Raw genomic sequence first — 24,525 nt, 5'->3', positions numbered from 1 at the left:
TTCCATCTAAAGCCTTGTAAACAGATGAATTAAACAGGTCATTTTTCTTAGTTTAGTCTTAATTTGCTAGTGTTTCCTACACTTATACCTGGATGATCATTTCTTCCCTATTCTACTTTCATTTGCTGATAGTGTAGCCATTCTCCTATAGTCTCACAGTTCTAATGCTGTTTCCCCCCCCCCGACATATCCTTCTTTTGTGTTCCCCCCACTGCCCTTCTGTCTGTTTAAACAATGAAAATGCAGGTGGAATGTGGAGTATACTTGGCTGAACACCAAACACACTAACCGTGGAGATTTTTTTGTGACTGACTAGTTCTTTATTGAATTAATATGTTTTTGTTTTTATTGCTGGTCAATAAGGTTTTCTTAGAAGCAAGGGACATAACTCATCATTGTCAATGTAGTGCAGAAAAATGTCAAGTTTACCTAATGCGTCTTTCTTCTCTGACCTACAGGGAGCCCACTGCAATTCTATGTTGATGCTATCAACAGTGGTCATGTCAATGCATACGGCCCAGGTCTGAGTCATGGAATTGTCAACAAACCAGCAACATTCACTATTGTTACCAAAGATGCTGGTGAAGGTATGTGCTTAATTATATTTTCTGTTGTGTAAGACTAGGTAACTGTAAATAGAAACTGTGGTCATGGGGTCCATCTGCAATGAGTCTCTGATTACACACTTACTGATGCCTGAACTATTATCCATGTTACCACCATTCTATTTGACAACATGGACTTACATTTAAATGATTTTTCAAGTGGGGCTGTGTGCCATGTAGCATTATTTACTTTTTACTTACTCCTTTTTCTCCTAGTTGGTGTGACCTCAGAGGTAGCATATTTAGAGATTGAGAGTGTAAGACATAGTCCTCATGTTAGGGAATGAAGAAGAACACAGCCCGTCCCCTAAAAAAAAAAAGTTATAAAACTATATACCTTTTTAAGTACTTCTATACACTTTTCAAGTACTGTGCAGTGACTTACCAAGAGGCAGTAATTCACCCACTGCAGATCAGACGTAGTAATTAGTGCTACAGGATGCTGATATAGACCCATGTTCATATTAGCCAGGACATGAGACTTTAGCTAAGACATTTCTTCAGTATTAAATTGTGTGTAACTGTACCACCTACCTAGATGGATAGATCCACTACAGACTGGATGAAACAGGATTCCATAATGGGATTCACCTTACTTCCACAGTAGGATTGTGTCAGAAATGTGGAATTAATCCATCACTGGAAACTTGTATTTTTACTAGTAACATCTCCCAAAGTGCTGTGTCACCCCCCATTATATCACACTTGGCCAGCAAAATGTCTGGCAGAATTATGGCACACTCTGAATGGATTAAACAAGGATAGGTTGTAGACAAATAAAGGCAAGTAGTGCTAGTGACTGGTGTTCTAGACGGAGGCCGGGGCAATCTGTTTAAGAGGATGCTGTCTTTCACCACATATTGGAGACATTGGCTAAGTCTGCGGTCCAGGTGTGTCGACTCTATGAGCAGAGGTGGTCTGAGGAGGCATTGTGATGCTGAAGGATATTGATGTGCTTCACTGCATGCCATCCACTAGGCTGACATCCCATGTGAAAAGAAACACCATGGAGTTACCTTCCCCATGTGCAGGGACACTGTTCTATGCTTATTAAAAATAAATAAATTCTATTTTTTCAAGAGCTAAAATTGCAAGGAATTATACCAGCGATTAAGCAAAATTTTTTGTTGTTGTTGTTGACACTATGATTCTGTTATAATTTCTTATTACATCACTGTTTAAACAAAAACAACTAAGTACAGAACACAGAATGAGATAACCTTTACAAGTAGTAAAAATAATAAGAAGTACCAAGTGTGGTGAGTGAATGAATGTTGTGGTTTAAAATGCCAGATTCTATGACCTCTCACATTTTTGACACATTTTTCTCTTTCACATCTGTTGACCATCAGAGCTCCACACCATTTGTTTCAAATTATTCCCCATTATGGGGCAAGAACATATAACTGCAGGTCAGCATACATCCACTCATTCATTTTCAGTTGCCTGCTTTATTCTATTCAGGGCCAGGCAGACCTGAAGCCTATCTTGGCAAACAACAGGTTTAAAGCAGATAACCAATTCTGAACAGTCCATAGCAGGACATATATGGATTTGTATACACACATTCAGACACACACACACACACACACACACACACACACACACACACACACACACACACATACACACACACACACACACATGCACACACACACACATTCATGTACCTATGATGAGTTTAGAGAATCACTATTCCATCTGTCAGAATATCTTTGGAATGTAGGAGCAAAGTCGAGATCCTGGCAAATACCCAAGAAAACACCTGCAGGACATACAAACTCCCTGCAGAAGACACCCTAGGCAGAAATCAGATTTGAGGACCAAGTACTATGAGATGGCAGTGCTAACCTCTGCGCAGTTCCACCACAATTCATTTTATTGTACTGGTCTGGTGATACCACTCTAGTTTCTGCACTGGTATGCATTGGTAGTACTTCAGGTAGAGCAGAAATAAACAGTGACGTATCCATACACCTTAGACAGTGAAAGATGCCATTCCATATTATAGGTCCCATAATGGTGAAGGCCTCACTACATGATGTTTATAGGAAGGAATGGATAGGTTTAAAATAGAACTGCAGGAAGACCTATGGGCTTCTTACAGTCTGCGATCTAATATAAAGGGAAAAGGCTAGTGATGGGCAAAGGCCAGTATATTAAGATTTTTGCATATTAGGGTACAACCAAAGTACTTGACATATTACATAAAAGATACTTAGGAGATTTGGCATACAATCACAATGAATTAGACTTGCAAGGCAAAGGGAAATGATTTGACTGGAGTGACACTGGTCGTGCTGATACTTCAATGGTAAACTTGAATGGTGGAGTTAGTTAAGTACAGAATATTAAGCTATGCTTTCAGAGAACTTTATATTTAGAGTTACAGCGTGGCTGATATATCCAGCATTCTTCTATGACATTCTGTCAGCTGAATTCTTTCTTAACTTCTGTGATGATTTAATATGTCTATTTCTATGTAGGAGGACTGTCCTTGGCTGTTGAAGGGCCTTCCAAGGCAGAGATCTCTTGTAAAGACAACAAAGACGGCACATGCACTGTATCCTATCTGCCCACAGCTACTGGAGACTACAACATTATTGTCCGGTTTGATGACAAGCACATCCCTGGCAGCCCCTTCACTGCCAAAATCACAGGTAGGCCTCTCTTATAAGGGTAATATTCAACCCAGTTCTGTTTAATCATCACTTGTATAAATTAATAACATTATATGCCTTATGAATGTTGATTTGTAAAGTGCAGTATTTATCTTAAAAATATATAAATTCTATTTTTCACCATTATTGTCAGTACCCAGTGCTGTTGCTTGGACTTTCTGAACCAGTCACTGTAAACTTGTGTTTATGTTCTCTGTTATGACAATGTATGTGTAACTGTTATTTTCCTAAAGGCATGATCTTGTAGAGAGATAAGTGTAAATTAAAGTTTTTTTTCATAGGCAGGCCCTTGGAGGGGGACTTTTCGTCTCACTTTCCCAGTGTGTATTACAGGACCTTGGAAGGAGGTTAGGCTTAATACTACCCTCATATTTGTAGTTTACATCTTTTCTCTACGTACAGTCTTTTTGGGAGAGCTAGGCTTCTCAGTGTCCCCATGTGTGAACCCTTTGTCCTCACTTCATACACAAGCCTCAGGTTTGGAGCTTGTTTTCACACTGTCCTCAATGTGTAACCAGTATCCTTGTTTGTGAAACAGGCCTCTCACTTCCCCTTATTTGTAGACCAAATCCTTTTTCTATGTACACAGGTGGGAGAGGGCATACCTACAGAGGAAGGCATAGCAGTCCATCACATTGGTTGTAAGGGTAGGGGTTAGGCCAGAAAAGAGAAAATACCTCTCATGGCTACCTGAATGACTTCTGTGTTATGAACTACTCTCACTACAATGATGAAGAAAAAAAATGAGCAGAAGTGATGATGGCTGGAGGGTTTGCAGACATGTAGGGTAGAAAAAGAATATAAAAAAATACCAATATGTACATGAGAAGTAACATGCATATTACTGTGTGCTATATTGTGACATATTAAGCAATTCTGACATTGGAGATTTCTTATTTCCTTTATTTTATCTCATGCTAATATCATGCTGTTTGAATCTCCCTTTATATATTAATTATCAACATACTTTTTCTACTGGTTGTAGGAAGTGAGACACTTTAAGTACATCAATATTGTATATTAGTTTTACTTTTCAATGTTTTTTTCCTAAGGGATTCAGTCTTTGAAGATAATGCTAGTGTAAGTACATTTTCGTATTCTACCACAATGTTTTTTTTAAGAAAATACTTCTATGATTTGTAGGAGATGACTCCATGAGAACATCACAGTTGAATGTGGGTACATCAACTGACGTCTCCCTCAAGATTACAGAGACAGACCTCAGTTTGCTGACTGCAAGCATCAGAGCACCATCTGGCAAGGAAGAGCCCTGTTTGCTTAAAAGACTGCCTAATAGACATATTGGTAAGTGTACACAACCACCAAGGAATAACTACAGGCATTGCTGGAAGGGTTATAAAAGTACCTCCGAATCACAATCACATGGTGAAGGAATCAAGCACAGCCAGGTGATCTGCAGCTACAAAATAACAAGATAATATTAGGGAATCACTGGTACATGGAACAAGGTCTGATATCATATGGTGAGGCATTCATGGTACAGTGGAAAGGGAGTCATAGTGTTTAGGGATATCTCAATTTGCTTTGACTATCCACTTCAGTGAAACAGATATAACAACTGAAAGTAGTACTTGGTATTGAATCTGACTACTGTGATCAGACAACTGATATATTAGTTAAGGGAGCAGGTGTAACTCATTAAATCCGAATGACGCCTCCAGGTGCATCTGCAGTTAAACCCTACTCATGCCTCTACATGTCAAATATTGCTTTTTCATATTTGGATCAATAATTCCAAGCTATTGCTTTTCTGGCATTATAATGCAGTATTAGATTACTTTGCATTGCAGCGTACAGGCAGATAAAGAGGTGGGGCTCTAGCTTACAGTGAAAAAGCTTGGAATAGGCTATGGATAAAATTCTTATATTACAGCCACTGGTATGACAATGACACTGAATAATATTATTCGGGGTTCTCTACAAATATGCAAGTGGAACAAGTTGCTCTTTGGATTGAAACTAGTATAGGTTAGGTGAAGAAGCCAGGTAAGCAGATAAAATGATACATGGAAATAAAGTAGTAAATGATAAACCATGTGCTGCAAAAGCACACACTGTTGAAAACAGATACCTTACATTCTCTCAAAATTTTGCTCATTAATGTTTCACAACTTGAAATTAGCTGATCTTCATCTTATATTTTCTTCTCTTTGTTTTAGGCATTTCCTTCACCCCCAAAGAGGTAGGAGAACATGTGGTGAGTGTAAAGAAGAACAACAAACATGTTACCAATAGCCCCTTCAAAATCATGGTTGGCCCATCTGAGATCGGGGATGCCAGCAAAGTGAAGGTTTCAGGAAAAGGTTTAATTGAAGGTCGCACCTTTGAGGTGGCAGACTTCATTGTGGACACAAGAAGTGCTGGTAAGGAAGCATCACATTATAACTCATCTTTTACCTCATAGATAATGCATGAATGGCTATGGGAGATCGAGTAATGTGAAACAGCAAAGCAAAGTGATGGGAAATAATCCAGCTGAAACATTTCTGGTAAAATATTTCAAACTGTAGTAAACAGACACGGAGCTTTACTACACGCATAAGTTGCCTTTGTGAAGGTATGCAGGCCTTCACTCTATTAAAACTGAGTTGTAGCAGGCTATGTGTTATTCTGAACTGCAGACAGTGATCATCATTCCTACACTTAGGTGACCCGCATTTCACAGAATGTGTTAATTAGAAACTGTGTGATAAGCAGAAATGGAAGGACTGCCTATGGCAGTATAATTAAGGTATCCTAATAATGCAGTGCGGCACAGGACTTATTTATTTTATTTATTTTACATTTGTTGACCGGGCTAGTCTAGCTGGATATATATCCATTTTCAGTAGAGGCCCGGGGAGAAAAGCTCCACTAGTTATTACAAGTTCAAACAGAAATAGACAATACAGGTTATTACAGATATTATTATGGCAGCAAACCAAAATAGGTAATAAAATATATTTTTTTTCACATGGTGTGAATTACAGCAGTCTGACAATATATATGTGAAAAAATATATATACTTAAATGTTATGTAAAGGGAACGTTATCAAGGATACAGGGAAAAAATTATGGAAAAAGAAAAGAAAGAGAAGAAGAAGCAGAGTTAGACTGGGTTAGTGCAGGAGCACAGCCAGTGTTTATTGAGATACATTTTCAGTTGCCTTTTAAAAATTGGGAAAGAGGTCAGACATATGATATCAGAGGGTAGTTTGTTCCATATTTTTCCAACAGAGTTGGAGAAGAGGCAGTCTCCTGCAGAGTTATTGGGTTTAGCAATATTAATCAGTAGTTTGAAGAGCGCAGATGTTTCAGATTGTTATATGGTGTAATAAGGCTGGAGAGTATTGATGTTTTGGTGGGTTGGTATAGGATCTTGTGAGCTATTGTGAGCTGTTGAAGTTCAAGCTGGTTAGGAAGTTCAAGCCACCCTAGTTGTCTTAGATTCAGGCAGTGATGGGTTCTAAAAGGGAATCCTGTAGCAAATCTAGCAATATTGTGGTAAGATGTTGCTAGTTTCTTGCGGTTGCTATTGGAGAGATTACTGTATATGGGGGAAGCATAGAGAAGAGTAGAGATTAGGTGAGTTCCGGCTACAGTGGTTCTTGCTTCAGGTGTAAGGAAAGGTTTGATTCTGTATAGGGATCCTATTTTTTTATTAACTAATTTTATTGTATTGTTGATGTGAGAGTCAAAGTTGAGATTGTTGTCTATTGTTATTCCTAATAATTTAGTAGTTGGGTCAGGAGAAATAAGAGTACCATCAGTGGAAGTGAGAGTGACGTTTAGTGGGGTTGACTTTCGGGTAGGTGAGAAGAGTAGCAGTTTGGTTTTCTTGGGGTTAAGGAGCAGGCAGCAGTGTGAAAAACATTGTTTTACAGTGTTAAAAGCATTTTGGGTAAGAGACTGGAGTTCAGGTTGTGAGGTAGCTGTGCAGATTATAGTAGAATCATCTGCATATTGAATGCAGGTAGTGTTTGGGATAGCTGATTGCAGGTCATTAATAAAGATGGAAAATAGAAGTGGGCTTAAGATAGAGCCTTGTGGCACTCTTAAAGAGATAGGAAGGAGATCAGAAAGTGAATTTTTCCAGAGTACTGCCTGCTGACGGTTTTCTAGGTAAGATGTAAACCAAGTTATGGAAGGAGGATCAAGTGAGAGAAAATTCAGTATGTGAAGAAGAAGTTTGTGATTAACCATGTCAAAAGCTTTAGATAAGTCAATGAAGACTGCAGATGATAGATTATTTTTGTTACGGTTATAGTTGATGGAGTTTGTGAAAGAGAGTAATACAGTGGTGGTACTGTGGGAAGGTCTGAATCCATGCTGACAATTAGCGAGTAGGTTGTTGTGGAGAAGGTGGGTAAGTAATTGGTTATGTATACATTTTTCCATGATTTTAGCAATAGGTGATAGTAATGCTATGGGGCAAAAGTTAGAGAAGTCATTGGAGTTCCCCCCTTTGTGTAGTGGGATGATATGAGATATCTTCCAGATAGAAGGGAAAATTCCTTCATTTATAGATCTATTTATCAAAATAGACACGGGATAGGCAATGGCTTTAGCACCTATTTGCAGGAACTCTGCAGGAAGTTTGTCTGCGGAGGGGGTGGTAGGTTTTAGTTTTTGGAGCAGTGATGAGATAAAGGAGGTAGGAACTGGTTGTAAGTGAAGGGAGGGAGGTGGATTTGCAGTAGGTGAAAGTAGCTTAGAGGTGTCAAGAGATAGGTGACGAGCAAGAGTTTGGATAGTATTAGTGAAGAAAGAATTAAAGGCATTAGCTGTATGTGTGGGAGTCTGTGGGTTAGAGCCTTGAGGGTTGGGTGTGACAGAATGGCCTGGGGATAGAATATTGTTAATGCTGGTCCAGAATTTTTTAGGTTCCTTGTTGGAGGCTTGTTGTAATTGAAGGTAATAGTTCTTATTGTCAGTCAGGATCACTTTTTTTGTACTGTTTCTAAGTTCTCTGAAGTTTTGGCGGTTAGTTAGATTCTTAGTGGTATGCCATTTTGCCCAGGATTTGTTTCTGAGAATGATTTTTTGCCTTGCATTGTTGGTCATCCAGAGTGCTGCTTTAGCTTTGATTCGATTTGGGGCATGAAGGTCTAGGATGGATAAAAATGTGGAATTGAAGTATTCTACTGCTTCATTAAGGGGAAGATATTTTAGTGGAGACCAATTACATTGTTTTAGTTCTGTTTGAAAAAGTTCAGAGTTGAATTGCTTTTTTGAATGGAATGTTCTGTAAGTGGTAGGAAAAATTAGGTTGGTTTTATGTCTAATAACATAAGTTAGTGAATGATCACTTAGATCATCTGGAAGGGTACCTGATTGGTAGGTTTGTTGGGGAGTATTAGTAAGAATCCAGTCTAAGGTGGTTTCATTGTTACTGATTTTATTAGTTCTGGTAGGGCCATTACTAAGTTGTGTAAAGCCATATAGGTTTATATGGGAGGTGGGGTTTGTACTATTACAGGAATTCCAATCAATGTTTTATGTCACCTAGGACTAATGTTTCTTGAGGGATGTTAGTGAAGACCCAACTTAGGATGCTTTCTAGAGTATTAATGTTATTTCCTGGAGGAAGATATACACAAATGATATTTATGGCTTCACTTGTGTTGACTTGAAGTTTGGAGCAAATTACTTCGGCACTATTTTCTAGGGGTAGTTTCAGCTTTATAGTACTGATTTGTAGTTGTGCTTTATGGAGAATTGCTACTCCTCCTCCCTTTTTAACTAAGCGGTCGAGTCTAATGATATTGTACCCAGATGGGGTGATTTCATTGTCTTTAATGGTAGGTTTTAGTCATGTTTCAGATAGGCATAATATGTCATATTGGTGGACTTCGAGGAGGGCATGGACATGAGTGATATTATTACAAATGCTACGTATATTGAGATGAGCTATGGAGAGTGAGTTGGTGGGTTTGGTAGGTGATAGAGAAGTAGCTTTCTCTGTTTTTTTGTTGGCCTTGGTATAGATGTAGTGTGGCCAGGGTTGGGATGAATGTCCCCATCCACTAGTGAGTGGAGGAGTGTGAAATATTTAGGATGTAGAGGTTTACAAGAGCAGTCAATTAATTTTCTAGATTTTGGGTTGTTTATCTTAAAGTGTGCTAGTCTGTGGTATTTGGCTAGTAGGTAATTGGGTTTAAAAGTGAGATTTAAGAAGGTTGGAGAGAAAGGAGATGTAGGTGTAGAGGTGTGTATGGAGGGAAAGGCAAGGGTAGAGTAAAGTGGTTGTTCATAGGAGGTTAGGAGATAAGTAGTTGCTAGAGGAGGTAGAAGTGATATACAGATGAGTAGATGAAGTTGTGAGGGGATAAATGATGTATGCATTATAATGATTGAGGAGGTGAGAGAGAGGATGAGAGGTAGATTGTAAGAACAGATGAGGAGTAGTAGTAGTAAGACTTTATGTGATAGAGGAGGAGGTAAGTTAGTTAATTAGTGGGTATGATGTGAGTTAAAAAGGGGTTGGGTGAGTTCATAAAGAGATTTGTCTGATTGGAGTGGATAGAGTGGGGGTGTGACTTCTACAGGTATAAATGTAGGAGTATTGGGGTGGGTGAGAATTGGGGCAGGGTAGGGGAGCGGAGTGAGCTCAGAGGGCGAACAGAGCGGGTAGAGACAAGAGAGCAGAGCAGAGTGAGGAGGAAGACAATCAGTGAAGTTTCAGAGTCCAGCAGGTAAGTCTGAAAGTGGGAGAATGTAGACGCAAGTTCAGAGGCTAGAAGAAAGAAGGTCAGGATGCTAGAGGAGAGGAAACTTCTTAAGGATGCCTTGGTACAAAGGAGATATGGTGTATAAGTTAGTCTGAGGATACTGGGAACAGAGTGAAGGAAAAACTGGGAACAGGGTCAAGAAGGTAGGGATTTAGAAATAGGGTAAGAAATACAATGAAAAAGCTATGATTAAGATAGCTCCTAGTGGCCAGTCACTATGTAGCAATGGAGAGATCCCCTATTAGATTTGGTAGTCTAAGGGGAAGTAAGGATAAATCAGATAGTGTAGGAAGGGGGGTAAGAAGCAGTTTAGATTAAATATAAGAAAGGAGTGAGAGGCTGAGGAGAGGGTTTGGCTGCTGGCTAACCTGCCTGAGAGGCTTGCTTATCCTAGCAAAGTCTTAACATTCGTGTAGTAACAGTTTATTTGGATCAGTGTCAATACATACTTTCCCTGCCCTTTTAGAAGGAAAATGTCTCTTTGGGAGCTATTAGGTTTTTCTCCTTTGTTTGCCCTATTCTTCAAAGGCGTCCAGTAGGGTAAATGCAGGTGTTTGGAGTAGGGACAGTCTGGAACACAGTTCTGGTAATATATATATATAGAGAGAGGGTAGTAAGGCAGAAAATACCAAAAATAGAGAGCAGGTATATATGTTTCACAAACACAGTTGCAAGTATAATTACAGTAAACAACAATACTTTGTAGCATTATTAAACCTCTATAACTCATTTAGTATCAGATACTGCTACAAATGCAGGGCAATACATAACTTAAACAGTAAACCGAGTTTCTTAAAACATGCTGCAAACATTAATATCCCAGGAGTTAGTTAGGCAGTATAGGGAGGTCAGGGTTGGGGGGGGGGGTTAATAAGTTAACATCTCTTCATCCTTCAGCAGAAGGAACTGAAGATGTGAAGGATTCTTCAGGATGAATATACTGTATTGGTTACTGATGGAAAGAGCTGGCAGTGAGAGGAAAGCCTAATTGATACACTGGAGTAATACTGACTGTGGAGATGGAATAAATGGAATTGCATTAAATGGTGGAATACTTACTAACCGCATGTGAAAAAGTAAACTTAGAATCAATGTATTAGTGCTAAGGGTGTAGAGGTGCCACCAAGTAAAGCAGAGAAGTACAAGCAGTGAATACTGCAGCTGATAAAACACTGCACTTGGGCAGCAATTCCCAGAAGCTTTCTGCAGCTATGCTGTTAACCATCTGTGTGCATCCTTGTGGGCTAATACTGACACTAAGTAATACAAGCCACTTTGAAAATAATCACATTCCTATTTTAGCTGTAGAATTCAGAAGTAGGATGTCCTATAGATAGCATTATATGGGACTAAAACCATATTGTGAAAACCAGTAGAGGTTTATCATTGTCATTCCCTACTAATATGTTCTATAAACTTTCATACACAATAATTATATCTGGATATTTTGGTCAGATGGAGGGCTTAATTCTGGATTTGGCAAAGGATTTGTAAATATATTTTGTGAAATGGTTTAAGAGAAGTGTGTGTGCACCTCTTACAAGGTGGGTTTAAGAAGCGTGAACACACCTCTTATAAGATAGGTTTAAGATTAGTGAACACACCCCTTTATACAGTGGGTTTAAGAGGAATGTTCATAACCCTTTATAGGGTGGTTTTAAAAGGAGTGAGCACACCCCTTACAGGATGGATTTAATAGGAGTAAACACAACCCCTTATACAACATACCCCCTTACAGGGTGATTTAAGAGGAGTAATCACACCCTTTAAAGGGTTCAGTACTCTGTTGCACTCCATGACTGGGTTTCCTTAGCCCTACAAAAGTGTCAGAGCTGTATGACTTTCTACAGGAAGCACAGGCTACACTCTGTAGAGACTTTCACCAGTTATTTCTTTGCCTGCACCAAAACAGCATTTGGAAATAGTAACTGAGCAATCGACCAAGAGATGCTACATTTCCTACACTCAGTGTAGCTACAGAGTAAATGATAACAAGTCCATTCCTGGATTTAATAATAAAAATGTGGCTTTTGAATAGACATGTCAATAAGATGAAAATGAGTGCAGAATGTATTTGTCCTAAAATATAAAATGGCTGTTCATTCACATCTTGACTCTTTCCTGCAACCTGAGCAGAGATCTTCTGATGGTCCACTGTGGGGGTGAAATCACTGAGTTCAGGATTTTAGTTACATTAGAGAGGCACCACAGCAGTAGTTACTAGCTTCTAATCTAGAGGAGGTGAATTTGACATTCACCGAATGAGATCCTATATCGAGTAGTCTGTTTATTTCATACAAAATGGCAAACTAATGCTGTTCTTAACTCCTTCAAAGTTAAGAGAAATCATTGGTGGATAACAATGAACCTTACCACCTTTTATCAAGGAAATACATGGTGGAACTATTATGAATTAGATACAGTTAGAGAGAGTTCATACCTACTTTGACAGTTACACTTTTAAGTGTAATGGCTTTAAGACATTTGGAAATTATTTGTACAAATTTATCTACAAGCTTTTATTACGAAAAATGATGATGATGAACATACAACTCATTCTCTGTGTAAACAGCACTTTTTTTTCAAGAAGGGTATGAAGAGAACAATTTCATGGGTCAGATAGGAGCAAAGCCTTATAATGAGATATGTGAGAGGTGCAACTACATCTGTGAGGCCATAGTTTTCTGTATCCTTTCCTTGCTAGATTTATGAAGTCCTAAACAACCATAAGGAGAATAGCGTAGGGTTCTCCCCCCAGCCATATGCTGGTCGAAACAGTTGCTATCCACAGCTCAGTGTCAATGGCAAAGCTTGCTAGAAGTATAGAATTTGCTATTCCTTTTTTCAGTCCTGTAAGCATACAGGCCAATTTGTAAGGGTGCAGAGCTCCAGAGTTTAGATGATTCAGCAGGAAGCAGAAATCGAAAATACTATGTCATACTTTGAGCACTGCTATGAATGAACTCGCTGAAAATCACATTCATTGTTATACAATGTTTCATGCAGGATGGATTTACTTATTGCAAATTTATCTTTATGATTGATAAGTCTAGATTTGTTATAATGGGTCTCAGCATAAAATACACAAAACATACTCTGGTATTCTTTTTTTTTTAAAGGTTATGGAGGACTTGGATTGTCAATTGAAGGACCGAGCAAAGTAGACATAAACTGTGAAGATGTGGAAGATGGAACCTGCAAGGTGACGTACTGCCCTACGGAGCCAGGAAATTACATCATTAACATCAAGTTCGCAGAGAAGCATGTGCCAGGTATGTCTTAGCAGATTTTGTGGAACTGAAAGGAAGGATTAAGGGAGAGAAAGATGAGGCTGCTGAAAGGCGGACTAATGAGTAATTTAAGAAAATACTACTCGTCAGAAAGAGGAGGCTAGATCTAGACTAATTTGCTTTAGGCAGTGGTGGAATTTTGGCCAACAAAGGGTTTCAAGCACACATGGCAAAGACAGAAGTATAGACTGGACTGGTTAAGGGGAAGAGGTGCAGCATAGGACTTGCAGGTAGACTCTCTAGACCAAGAGCCTTGGCTCTGAATCTTTGTTCATAGGTTCATAGATTAGTACTAGGCTAACTGCCCTTGCAAGTCATTTTAAGCCTAGCCAATTATCCCTTGTGAGACTCAAACCCTGCACTTTGTGTTTGTAAGGCAAACACTGTAACCATTAGGCCATCATTGTATTTAATGATGCCTTCTGAAATGCATTCAAGAATTGCTTGTGCCTTCAGATTGTAACTAACATATATTATAAGGTAAGTAAATGGCCATCTGTTACATAGATGAATCAGACACGGGCTATAGTGGTTGTAGTGAAAATAATAGGTTCTGTCTTTCTAGTATTTAGCTACAACCAAATGATTTTAGGATTTCATAGCTCACTAGCACCAAGGAATTTAGCTGCTGCACAGTGAAAGATCTAAGTTAAACTGAAGACAATTTTACCAGAATGCATTTTTGACTAAATAATGGTTGAAATTGTATTCAGAGAAATTTAAGCAGTTTAACTCATGGGGTGCAAAGTCCACTAAATTCCTTTGCAGGTTACTCCATGCCATGTTCCTCTGCAGTTACTGTAACTTGGGTTTAAAGAAAACTACCCACATACTGATGTACAGCTATGTAATTGTTTTTTTTTTTTTTCCAAAGTGCTAGAGAACACTTTTCAGACACATTACAGTCAGTTGAATTGCCTATTCCCATATTGTTGTAGGATTTCGGTAGCTTAAAATAGTGCTAGCCATTTTACTCCTGTTGTTGAAGAAAGCAGTTGTATATCACACAATAAGAAGTGTTCGAGCTACACTGAAAGGCAAATTTACTGAATATGATTAAAAAATACATTAATATCAAAAACTGTATCATAGCTTCTACTTTTAACTCAGCTAAGTAATCCAAAACAAACCAAAGTAGTTGCAGTTTAAGTTTTTTACTTTGACCATGCACAGAAATCCTATCTAGTCAATAGCTGGACAGAAGGAGAGTTGGGTGAAGGCAAACTATTGTCTGCTTTTAGCTATATTGGAGAGTAACTCCTGTGTTTCATTCTGTTGTCTTTGTACAGGAAGCCCATTCACTGTGAAGGTAACAGGAGAGGGACGCATTAAAGAAAGCATCACCAGGAAACGGCTAGCTCCCTCTATTGCAACCATAGGCAGCACCTGTGATCTCAATCTCAAAATTCCAGGTAAGCAGACAGACTGGCTTATTGCTCTGACAGATTTGACAATTTCACACCTGACAGCACCTGGATTACAGCACGTTTTTGTTAAGTTATGGTGGCCACCTGAGGACCAGTCACTGCAGCACATTCTGGTTCTTCCTTTTACCACACTGCTCTCTTTATAAGATCTTTCACTTTGTACTTCAGTTTATATGCTACCCCACTTAACCCTCCCAAGCTCCTGTGTTTTCCTGCATTGTTTTTACTTTCAGTTCTGTTAATGTTATTTATCAATCCTTGGGAGAAAAAAGAGGTATTGTGGCTCACCTGTGACATCAAAAAATTAGAAATTACACAATTCCTGCTGCTGAGTGAGGGGCATAATACAGATCTGGCTTGCATTTCCCATACTGATGCAATTATGTTGAAACATTCAGAAGTTATGGTATGAATACCATAGCCCTAGCGCTTAATTTGTGCTCCAGGCAGGGCTGATTTTGATTCCAGATATTTAAATCCTATTACTTTCAAAAGTTTGTTTTAAGTTTAATTTCCTAGTGGTTTACTCATAGTGCCCTAACAAAGTGGTTATGAGAACCACTGTCTATGCCCTTACAGGCTGCTGGTTTGCATCCAGCTAGTATGGCAAGTTAATCCAGCTGCATTCAGATGTTTGCAGAATGAAATCCTGCAGCTCTGGTCTGCTGATTCTACAGCAGTTAGAGTGTCTGTATGCAGACATCTGGAAAAAAAATCAATGAAATGAAATGGTCAGTAAACTATATCTCATTATGGTATACACACTGCTAATCTTGAGAAATATTTTTCCAATTTTGAAATAGGGGGTGGTAATGTTACTGGTATGTACAAGAAATAAACCACCTGCAGAAATGGTAGCATTATTGCACCACTAAAATAGCATTACAAGGAAGCCCTTGCCACTTAAACCTTAGAAGGTGTGGAAAAGTCAATGTTCTGAAGTTTTGTTTTGATTTTTGTGACTGCTGCACTCAGCAGTTGTGGGTTTCAGTGTTACTGTTCTGGTACACATGTTTTTGTTGTAGTTGGAGGCTGGGAAGCAGAGTCATTCTCATTAAAGTTTTGATTTTTCCTCCAGTACTATAATTTTGAATTACATTATGTACAAGTGATGGCCTTATTCCATTCTGAAGTTGTGGGTTTGAATCCCACTCTCTCTGTATGTAGATCACACTGCACTTGAATATGGGGGGGGGGGGGGTAAATGTCACCTGAATTATTTACTGGGTTGATAAGTTGAAGTAGAGATGCTATAGTTTAGGTTCCTTTGTTTTAGTTCTTTGGGTGCTTTTTTGAAATGTATAGGTTTAAATGCAGCCCGGTGGGTTTTGGAATACTGAACAAAATGAGACAGAATGGAGCATAGTTATCCTGTCACATCACAATATGCTTCATTCAGAGCTGCAATTATGAATATAACTTTCAGTGTAACAGGGAGCCATGTGAATCGTGAATGCTACCATGAATATTGATATAAGGAAACACTGGCTAAATTCAGGACATAAACAGTCTGAAACATACTGCAATGCCAAACATATTTTTAAATGCATAAAACTGGGGGTTCCAGCAAGACATCAAAAGTGTCTGAATCAAAAAGAACCCTAGTTTGTATAAAGATAATTTTCTAGTACTTTTTTCTACCCAAGAATTGTCCTTTATCAAGCTATCAGTTGTCTCCTCTTCACTTCTTCTACTTTCTCCATTTCTTCTTCCTTCTCATGTCATCCAGGAAACTGGTTCCAGATGGTCTCAGCCCAGGAGCGCCTCACCCGCACTTTCACTCGCAGCAGCCATACCTATACCCGTACTGAGCGCACTGAGATCAGCAAAACTCGTGGTGGGGAAACCAAGAGAGAGGTCCTGGTAGAAGAATCCACCCAGGTTGGAGGCGACCCATTCCACAACGTCTTTGGTGACTTTCTGGGACGTGACAGCCTTGGTAGCTTCAGCATCGCCAGGCAACAAGAGGGTGTGTGTGTGTGTGTGTATATATGTGTGACCATATATGGGAAATTAAAGTTGCCTTTTGCTGTGATATTTAGGTTAGCCATTATTTAATTTTTGCTTTAAGAATGTCATGAGTTAGACATTAACCACCTGAGGAATGTATTTATTTATGTATTTTATTAATTCATATTAGCACTACTTGGCCAAAATGTCCTTTACAAGACAGAGAGAGATACAAGGAGAAAAGCTCCAAAAAATAAATTATTTAGTGATGTCAGCTGACTTGCCTTTAGGAGAAAATGTTAATTAGTTATACTTTGTTAATCGGGTTAGACCCACTAGGCCAGTGGACTCTTTTCAGTGAAAACCCAAAATCAGATTACTCGATGGGAACCTATAAAAGCCATGAGATACTTTACCAAATGCATCATCTAGACAGCAGGACTGAACTCCTAACTTTTAGGGCTGAAGCATTGCTAAACACTTCACTACCATGTTACACAGTATTAGCTATTTGGATGTTTGCATTCAGATAATGAAATGATAATGTGAATCTTGAACAGTAACCTGGAATTAAAAAAACAGGTCTAACTTTCATTCAGAGAATGACACTAGTGAATAACTACAGTTAACGGTTGCACAGTGAGTACTACAGAGATAATTCATGACCTAGGCGTGATATGAAACAGACTGTTGTTCACATATAACTGGAGCTTAGCTGTTTTACACTAGGTGCTTAATAGCGTTTGATAGTGTTTATCAAATGAATTCACAACTCAACCTCACACAAATAACATTTGGCCACTATGACACATGCCATTAAAGTATTCCTTTTTTAATTTAGGTATCCTTTTGCTTTACTTAGCTACATTAATTTAGTTCAGCTGTTTCCAGACTATAGGCATTTTTTAAATCAGATATTTTTAAAACTGATGCTTTAAACTGCAGAGAGTAAAGAAACAAAAGCACTATCGGATCATTGAAGAAAACATTGTTGGATATAAAAAGGTATATGGCTTGAATAATGGAGAGATGCACCTGTGCAATTCCTTATAGACAAATGCGAGAGATACAAAACATTCTTTTTTTTCTTTTACTTAGTTATCCAGTAACTGAACAGGTCTCAGACCCTTTTCATCCATGTGTCAGGCCACAAGGGCAAGAGTAAAAACCAAGCAAACAAACAAACAATATGGTTTGGGAGGTGAGGCGATACCAAATTACCCAAGGCAAAGCTCTACACACATGGTGAGACCATACAAAAATCCCTGCTGACAGTGACTAGAGATCAGAACTGAACCCAGACCTCTAGCTGTGAGGCAAACCACTAAACCATTGTGCTTCCCAGTGCTAATGTGCTTAGAACAACATAGGAAAAAGTACAGTAAATATCGTTAAGAGGTAGATCCTGTAAGTAAGTTTGGAGGGGCCGTGAATCCTAGCACTATTGCAAGCATGTTGACATTTCCTTAAATAAGAACATCTTGGAGAAAAAGAGAAAAGTAAAAGCTAAAACCAGAAATGGCAATCTAAATTCCCCAAATGTCCTACATCTGGAAGGATTAGCAAATTGCCAGTATAGTAGAAGGTTTTTAAAGGCTTGCAGAACACAATGCTATTTTTGTCACAGGTAGAGAATATCTGTATCTACAGTCTCCCTGTCTAACAGAGACAAATACCTGCCATTCAAGGTAGAGAGATTCCCCTACATGTTAGAATTGTAAAAATGTAATGTGAATGTCATTAAAATTTAAAACACAGAACAGAAGAAATAAGGCAGATAGAAGTTTTAGAGTTCTTGCACTGAATGCTTTATTAAAAATAGTGGAATGTCACTCATGCAGCTTTGCTGTTACCATTTAAAATATTTTTCCTGCTGCAGCTGTGATAATATTATTAAGGCCCAATCTTATTATTTTTGTTATGCTCAGTATGAAATATTCACAGTGGAAGCCTTTACCTGTCATTTCATGTCTTCTAGGAGAAACAGGCACACAGGATATGATTGCCCATGTCACCAGTCCAGCAGGCAAGACAAGTGATGCAGAAATTATTGAGGGAGAAGACAGTACCTACAGTGTTCGGTTTGTCCCACAGGAAATGGGACCTCACACAGTGAACGTGAAGTACCGTGGCCAACATGTCCCTGGCAGCCCCTTCCAGTTTACTGTTGGGCCCATGGGAGAAGGAGGATCCCACAAAGTGCGAGCTGGTGGAACAGGTCTGGAGAGAGGTGTTGCTGGAGTTCCAGGTACATCTGCTTTCTTCTCTGAGCTAAAAGAATGTGACTTTTTTTTAAGATTCTGTTACTGAATGCTTAGTTTTCAGCTCTCGAACTTACTGCATTGTAGATTTTAGCCAGTACCGTAATTACATTACTGTGAAAAGTTCTACTAGAGGGTTACTTTGTCTGCATGAAGATTTTTATAGTTGAGATACACTAGTACAGCAGGTAGCCTTGCAAATTAATGTATTTTAAATAAAGACAAGTTCTAGAAATACTGCTGTGAAAATACTTTCCCCATGTTCTGTTTGCACTAATGTCCACACTTAAGAAGGACTAACTAAAGAGAAGTAATACAAAATAAGTAACATTAGCTACCACTGAAAGTATGTGATTCCATCCTATAAACAGTCTCATCTCACCTCCTCCTTCTTCACAGCTGAGTTTAGCATATGGACCCGAGAAGCTGGTGCAGGAGGTCTGTCAATTGCAGTTGAAGGTCCAAGCAAAGCAGAGATTTCTTTTGAAGATAGAAAGGATGGTTCTTGTGGAGTTTCTTACACTGTTCAAGAACCAGGTGAGTAAAGCCCATAGTCGACCTTAACACGTCTGGATATTTTTGTTTACATACTTCATCAGACCTGAGTGCAAGATTTGTCCATCTGAACGCAATTGACAAAATAACATTTACAATTACCTATGCTTTTAGGTTATTTATTTATTTATCTGTTTGTTTTACTTGTTTGTTAACCAGAAGAAGTAAACTGGTCTGGAAACCTTTTTCACTACCTCCTGGGCCAGAGGCAGATCCAGATACAATAGTTTCAGTCATTTGTTGATACAGAGTCACTTAAAAATGCACTTGTTTGGCATGTTCTAAAGTGTTTTCCTAACAAGCAATAACCCTTCTCATCCAAGACTCTCGAAGTGCCTGACATTTTAACACAAAATAATAGCATTTCCATCTAAAGCTGAAGTATCCATCTCTTAAGATATATACTGCAAGGCACAGTTATAGCAAACAATGTCTTTTGGACACTAGGTGGCCACCTTTCCAAAGAATTCCATTGCCATTCAGGATAGGCTTTAGTAAGGTTGGAAACTTGAGTACTTTTCTCCAGCCACTTCATTACATTCCTCAGGAAATATAATAAAATTCACAGAAAGACAATGACTACTCACAAATTAATTGGCTTTGCAGGTTGTGGCATAAGCAAGCCCAGTTGCAATTTCTTTTAGCAAATGACAGGTCATTCAAGCTGGGCTAGAGTAAACAAGGAAACAAATTCACACCTGTTGTCTTAAATGCTGTGCTGTTTCAGGAAAATGTCTAAATAAACACTGAGATCAAATTGCCTTGTTTCTGAGAGTCGGTTTGCCAACCGTAGATAACTCTTACCTAGGAAAGTTGTGTGGCTGAAACAATGATAAGATGTGCCTTTTCTATCATCCATTCAACTTCAGATTTACAAATAACTTTTGAAACTGGCACTATTAGTCAAAACATAGTCAAAACCCATTAATAAAAAAAATAATAACCACAACGTAGAAATCTTCAGCTTATTATATTTGCAGATGAACTTCAGAATTTCAGTCCTAGCACTTTGTCTTATTTCACCAGCATAAAAAGGATTACAAAAAGCATTTCAGTATTCGGCATGTTTACCAATCTGTTTATGTGCACGTTTACATCTACAGACAGAGTGGGGGTCAGCCTTAAGTCTGCACTTAGAGTTCTGTTAAGTGAAGGGTGTGAAAATACAGTAAGCTGGGTTCTGAAGAGCACCTCTGATTATTACTGGTGTTTTGTGCATTTCCAGGTGACTATGAAGTATCGATTAAGTTTAACGATGAGCACATCCCTGACAGCCCTTTCATTGTTCCTGTTGCATCCCTGTCTGATGATGCACGGCGACTCACCGTCACAAGCCTTCAGGTAAGCTCTGGTCCATCTTGGGTGGGGGAAGTCAAATCCCTTTAGCTGAGTCCATAGTACCAAGGGGCAAATCCATACCTAGTGAACCTCTGTATACATCATTTTTTATTTATTTCCATTGTTTATTAGGATAGGCTGACCGAGCCAAGTAAAAGGCCACTTTTCAGCAGCAGCTCAGGGACCTTGCAATAAACTGTATCACATAAAATAGTATATAGAAACAACATACATATAAATATATATAGAAAATATTTACACTAATATTGCAGTAGCATATATAACATGGTTAAATAGCAGAATTATCTCCCAGTGTTACAGTTTGTTCTGCTGCTACAGAGCATGGAAACAGATTGATACTTTTGTTTTGATTGAAAAATTGAACAGATGTTATAAAACTTTCAGTAATGAGGGGGTAGCTGTACAGATGTTAGCATACATGGATAGGTTTTCTAGAAGGTTAGCTGGAGTTTGAATTTTGAGGATAGAATTTTATTATATAGAAGACAGAATTGCATATTATGTTGCTACAAAAAGGGGAGAAATTGTAGTAATCGCCTTACTGTTTTTGTTGCACAGCATTTAGCTGCACCCACATGAACAAATGTTGTTGTTTGTTACATCGGTCTTATGTTTTTGCATTAAAATACATGTATAGTTGTCAGGTATGATTTCTATTGAGAGACTGTTACATTGCTTAGATCAATAGGTTGAATGCAGTGAATCACCACAATGATTGTATGATTTGCTTTTTAGGCTGATATACAAACTCACAGCCTTAAGAATTTCAGAAAATCAAGAGATTCCAAAAACAGAAATGTAGCACAGAAAGAACTGATAGCATAAGTGATCTGCTACTTTTACCTTTTCACCACTCATTCCCTTGCTGCTGGAACTACGTGTTCCACTGTTAGGGATCAATTTTTGCCAGTATATGTGTAGGATAAACAAAAATATGGTGTCCTTTCTGTCCCAGCATACCTTCTGTAAAACTCTCTGTCCTAGTACAATAATATTAGGATACAATGTATTTCCAAATAATTTTCAAGGTATCTAAATTACAGTAATCTTGTAGTTCAATCTGAGTAAGCCTTTCCAAGCTGTTTCTAGAAAATAGTTTCCTAATTTGATATAAAACGCCTTGTTAATCAAGCTGGGGTCTGTCTAGTTTTCAGTAACTGGGTGACCTGTCACATTATGAGAAAGTAAGATGCTGTCTCTGCCCCTTGACTTCTAAACTGGTGGACATTGCTTCTCCATCAGGAAACTCTGGACTACCATTGTTGCTGTGATAATTTTCAATGCTATTTTACATGTAATGTTAGTAATCCCCATTGCTTTTACAGGAAACTGGATTAAAGGTCAATCAGCCAGCTTCCTTTGCAGTACAGCTGAATGGAGCTCGAGGTGTAATAGATGCTAAAGTGCATACCCCTTCAGGTGCCATTGAGGAATGCTACGTATCTGAGCTGGACAGTGGTAAGTAGTTTATTCATACAGGTATATGTTACTATTTTGTTTATCATTGTAAATTGTTTCAGCTACATATAAAATGATAAAAAGCCAAATTCCTTGTAACGCGGCTAGTAATCAATGTTTCTCTTTTGCCACCATGTGCATTATTTCCAGTGAACCACAACATTTTCACCAGTGTCTGCCAGTGCAGCAGAGCTCTGCAGGCTATAGTGAAGAGTGGAGTCACTTGGACAGACATGGAGAGAGCTGAAGAATATTTCATCTGTATTTTGTAATTTTGTAATGCTGACATCTTCATTAACATTCTTATAGTACCAGTTATTTGTAGAAACACACAGTGTTTAGGAAGGGTCCAGAAAAAACTTAATTTGTGTTTTAAGAAACCCTCTACTGTGTACCCCCCAGATAAAATCTGCTGTTTTGCTGAAATTACTACTAACATAGTGTCCTGAGTTCTACCTGGGGGGCTGGAACCACCTCAGCCATAGGTGGGTTGGTAAATGTGGAGCAGAACTTTTTGCAGAGTCATATATGCTGTTATATGTACACTGGGGGAGATATTTGCGATGTATTTAATAGGAGGAGCAGCTGACATCGCACATAACACTGCATATGTCCAGCCCTACCTTCTTATACCAGTTTTAACAGCAATCTGTCCAGCAGTTATGACACGCCACCGTCACTAGGGAAATGCCAGATGACAGACAGAAATCCACCCCATCCCTGCCTCTTGAACTGGACACTCTGACAAAATGCTGCTCCCCCCTCCTTCTTCAGCTCCTCTGGTGCCCAAGCTGCTAATTGATCCTGGACTGTCCTGCTTAATTTGTGTTTTTGTAAGATTAATATCTACATTTTTAACCATAAAAATAGCTGTTGACACAAATACAATTATTTATTTGGGCTCAGAGGTTTATACACCTCTTGTACTAAACAAAAGGAGCACTGCCAGAGCAATAGGCTCTGTGTGCCAGTTAAGTTTCCATCTAAACTTGCACACCAACTCAGGATCTCATCTTAGTATATCATCCATTTCAGAACTTGAACATGCAGCTGTTTCTGTACTATATCGCATGTGCAAAGTTTGACATTGGGACAAGAATTCATATCTGACTTCTGTAAATTGCATTTAATTGAAAGTGTAACTGGTGGCCAACATAATAATAAATAAAGACTCGGGTCTGCCTCTTACATTTTGGTTTATACATATATGTGCATACAGCTATATTAATCTATATCTATCTATCTATATATTTGGGAGAACTGAATGTGGACAAATCCCTCTTTGGTCAATATCTGTTTCCATAACAAAATTTAGTCGACTACAGAGATGATTAACAGGTGTGTAAGACTGACAATCTCCAGGTCGGAAAATATTCTCTTTCCCTGGGTATTGTGTGATCTCAAAGTTAGTATATATAATTAGCAGGGGGTGTGGGGGTTTCACGGATGGCTTGCCCCTGCAAAAAAATTATTTAAATTTTGTTTTTGTTTTTTCAACTTTCTTTTGTATGCACTGAGAATTTTCCTGAACACATACATAATAATGTTTCAACATTTACAAAGTCGACCTTTTGAGATCAGTCTTATAAACATATTTGGATCATTCATTCTTTTTCAGTAGACCCATATGTATAAATATATATATATATATATATATATATATATATATATATATATGTGTGTGTGTGTGTGTGTGTGTATAGATATAGATAGAAACACACACACACACACACACACACACACACACACACACACACACACACACACACACACACACACACACATATATGCACCTGTATACTTAAATCTTTACACACATACACATCTCTACCTTGTCATCTCCATTTTACCTTCACAATTGATTGACTTGCATGGACACACACATGCATTATATGCATTATGGTGGTATGCAGTGCATGCCGCATCAACAGGATGAGTATGATTTTGGCTGTCCAGAAGCCCACTCTTTTGTGAGCTGCAGCTACCTAACCAAGCTCCAACCACCATCATTGATAGCTGGCCATTGAGTGCCACTAAAGGTTAACTCATTGAGGAGATGAGGAACCCACTTGACAATGAGGTATGGCAAGTGTAGATCAGATCAGGTTATATACAAGATGAGGAGTTGACTGATGAAAGAGGAATTGTAGATCTGCAGGTCAATGAGAACATAAGTAAATATAAGCAACAACAGTTTTCCTATGGCTG

At 38.5% G+C, this 24,525-nt stretch overlaps 1 protein-coding gene across 7 annotated transcripts in view; it reads left to right on the top strand.

The window, feature by feature from the left end:
• FLNC (filamin C) overlaps nucleotides 1-24,525 on the top strand; it is a 287,042-nt gene that overhangs the window by 239,466 nt on the left and 23,051 nt on the right. For 6 of the 7 annotated variants that reach the window (XM_044088642.1, XM_044088641.1, XM_044088640.1 and 3 more), the window contains 11 exons: nucleotides 459-587; nucleotides 3,092-3,265; nucleotides 4,430-4,591; nucleotides 5,467-5,670; nucleotides 13,137-13,289; nucleotides 14,597-14,719; nucleotides 16,464-16,703; nucleotides 18,663-18,932; nucleotides 19,345-19,482; nucleotides 20,726-20,841; nucleotides 22,185-22,317. In XM_044088642.1, coding sequence (XP_043944577.1) covers nucleotides 459-587; nucleotides 3,092-3,265; nucleotides 4,430-4,591; nucleotides 5,467-5,670; nucleotides 13,137-13,289; nucleotides 14,597-14,719; nucleotides 16,464-16,703; nucleotides 18,663-18,932; nucleotides 19,345-19,482; nucleotides 20,726-20,841; nucleotides 22,185-22,317 — 1,842 coding nt within the window. The remainder of the gene's footprint in view (nucleotides 1-458; nucleotides 588-3,091; nucleotides 3,266-4,429; nucleotides 4,592-5,466; nucleotides 5,671-13,136; nucleotides 13,290-14,596; nucleotides 14,720-16,463; nucleotides 16,704-18,662; nucleotides 18,933-19,344; nucleotides 19,483-20,725; nucleotides 20,842-22,184; nucleotides 22,318-24,525) is intronic. The other variant, XM_044088643.1, reaches the window with a different exon arrangement.

Source organism: Protopterus annectens, chromosome 11.part0 (assembly GCF_019279795.1).
Source record: "Protopterus annectens isolate FY-2018-M chromosome 11.part0, PAN1.0, whole genome shotgun sequence".
Lineage (NCBI taxonomy): Eukaryota > Metazoa > Chordata > Ceratodontiformes > Protopteridae > Protopterus > Protopterus annectens.
The sequence above is the reverse complement of the archived record's forward strand: the minus strand, read 5'-3'. Positions and strand labels throughout refer to the sequence as shown.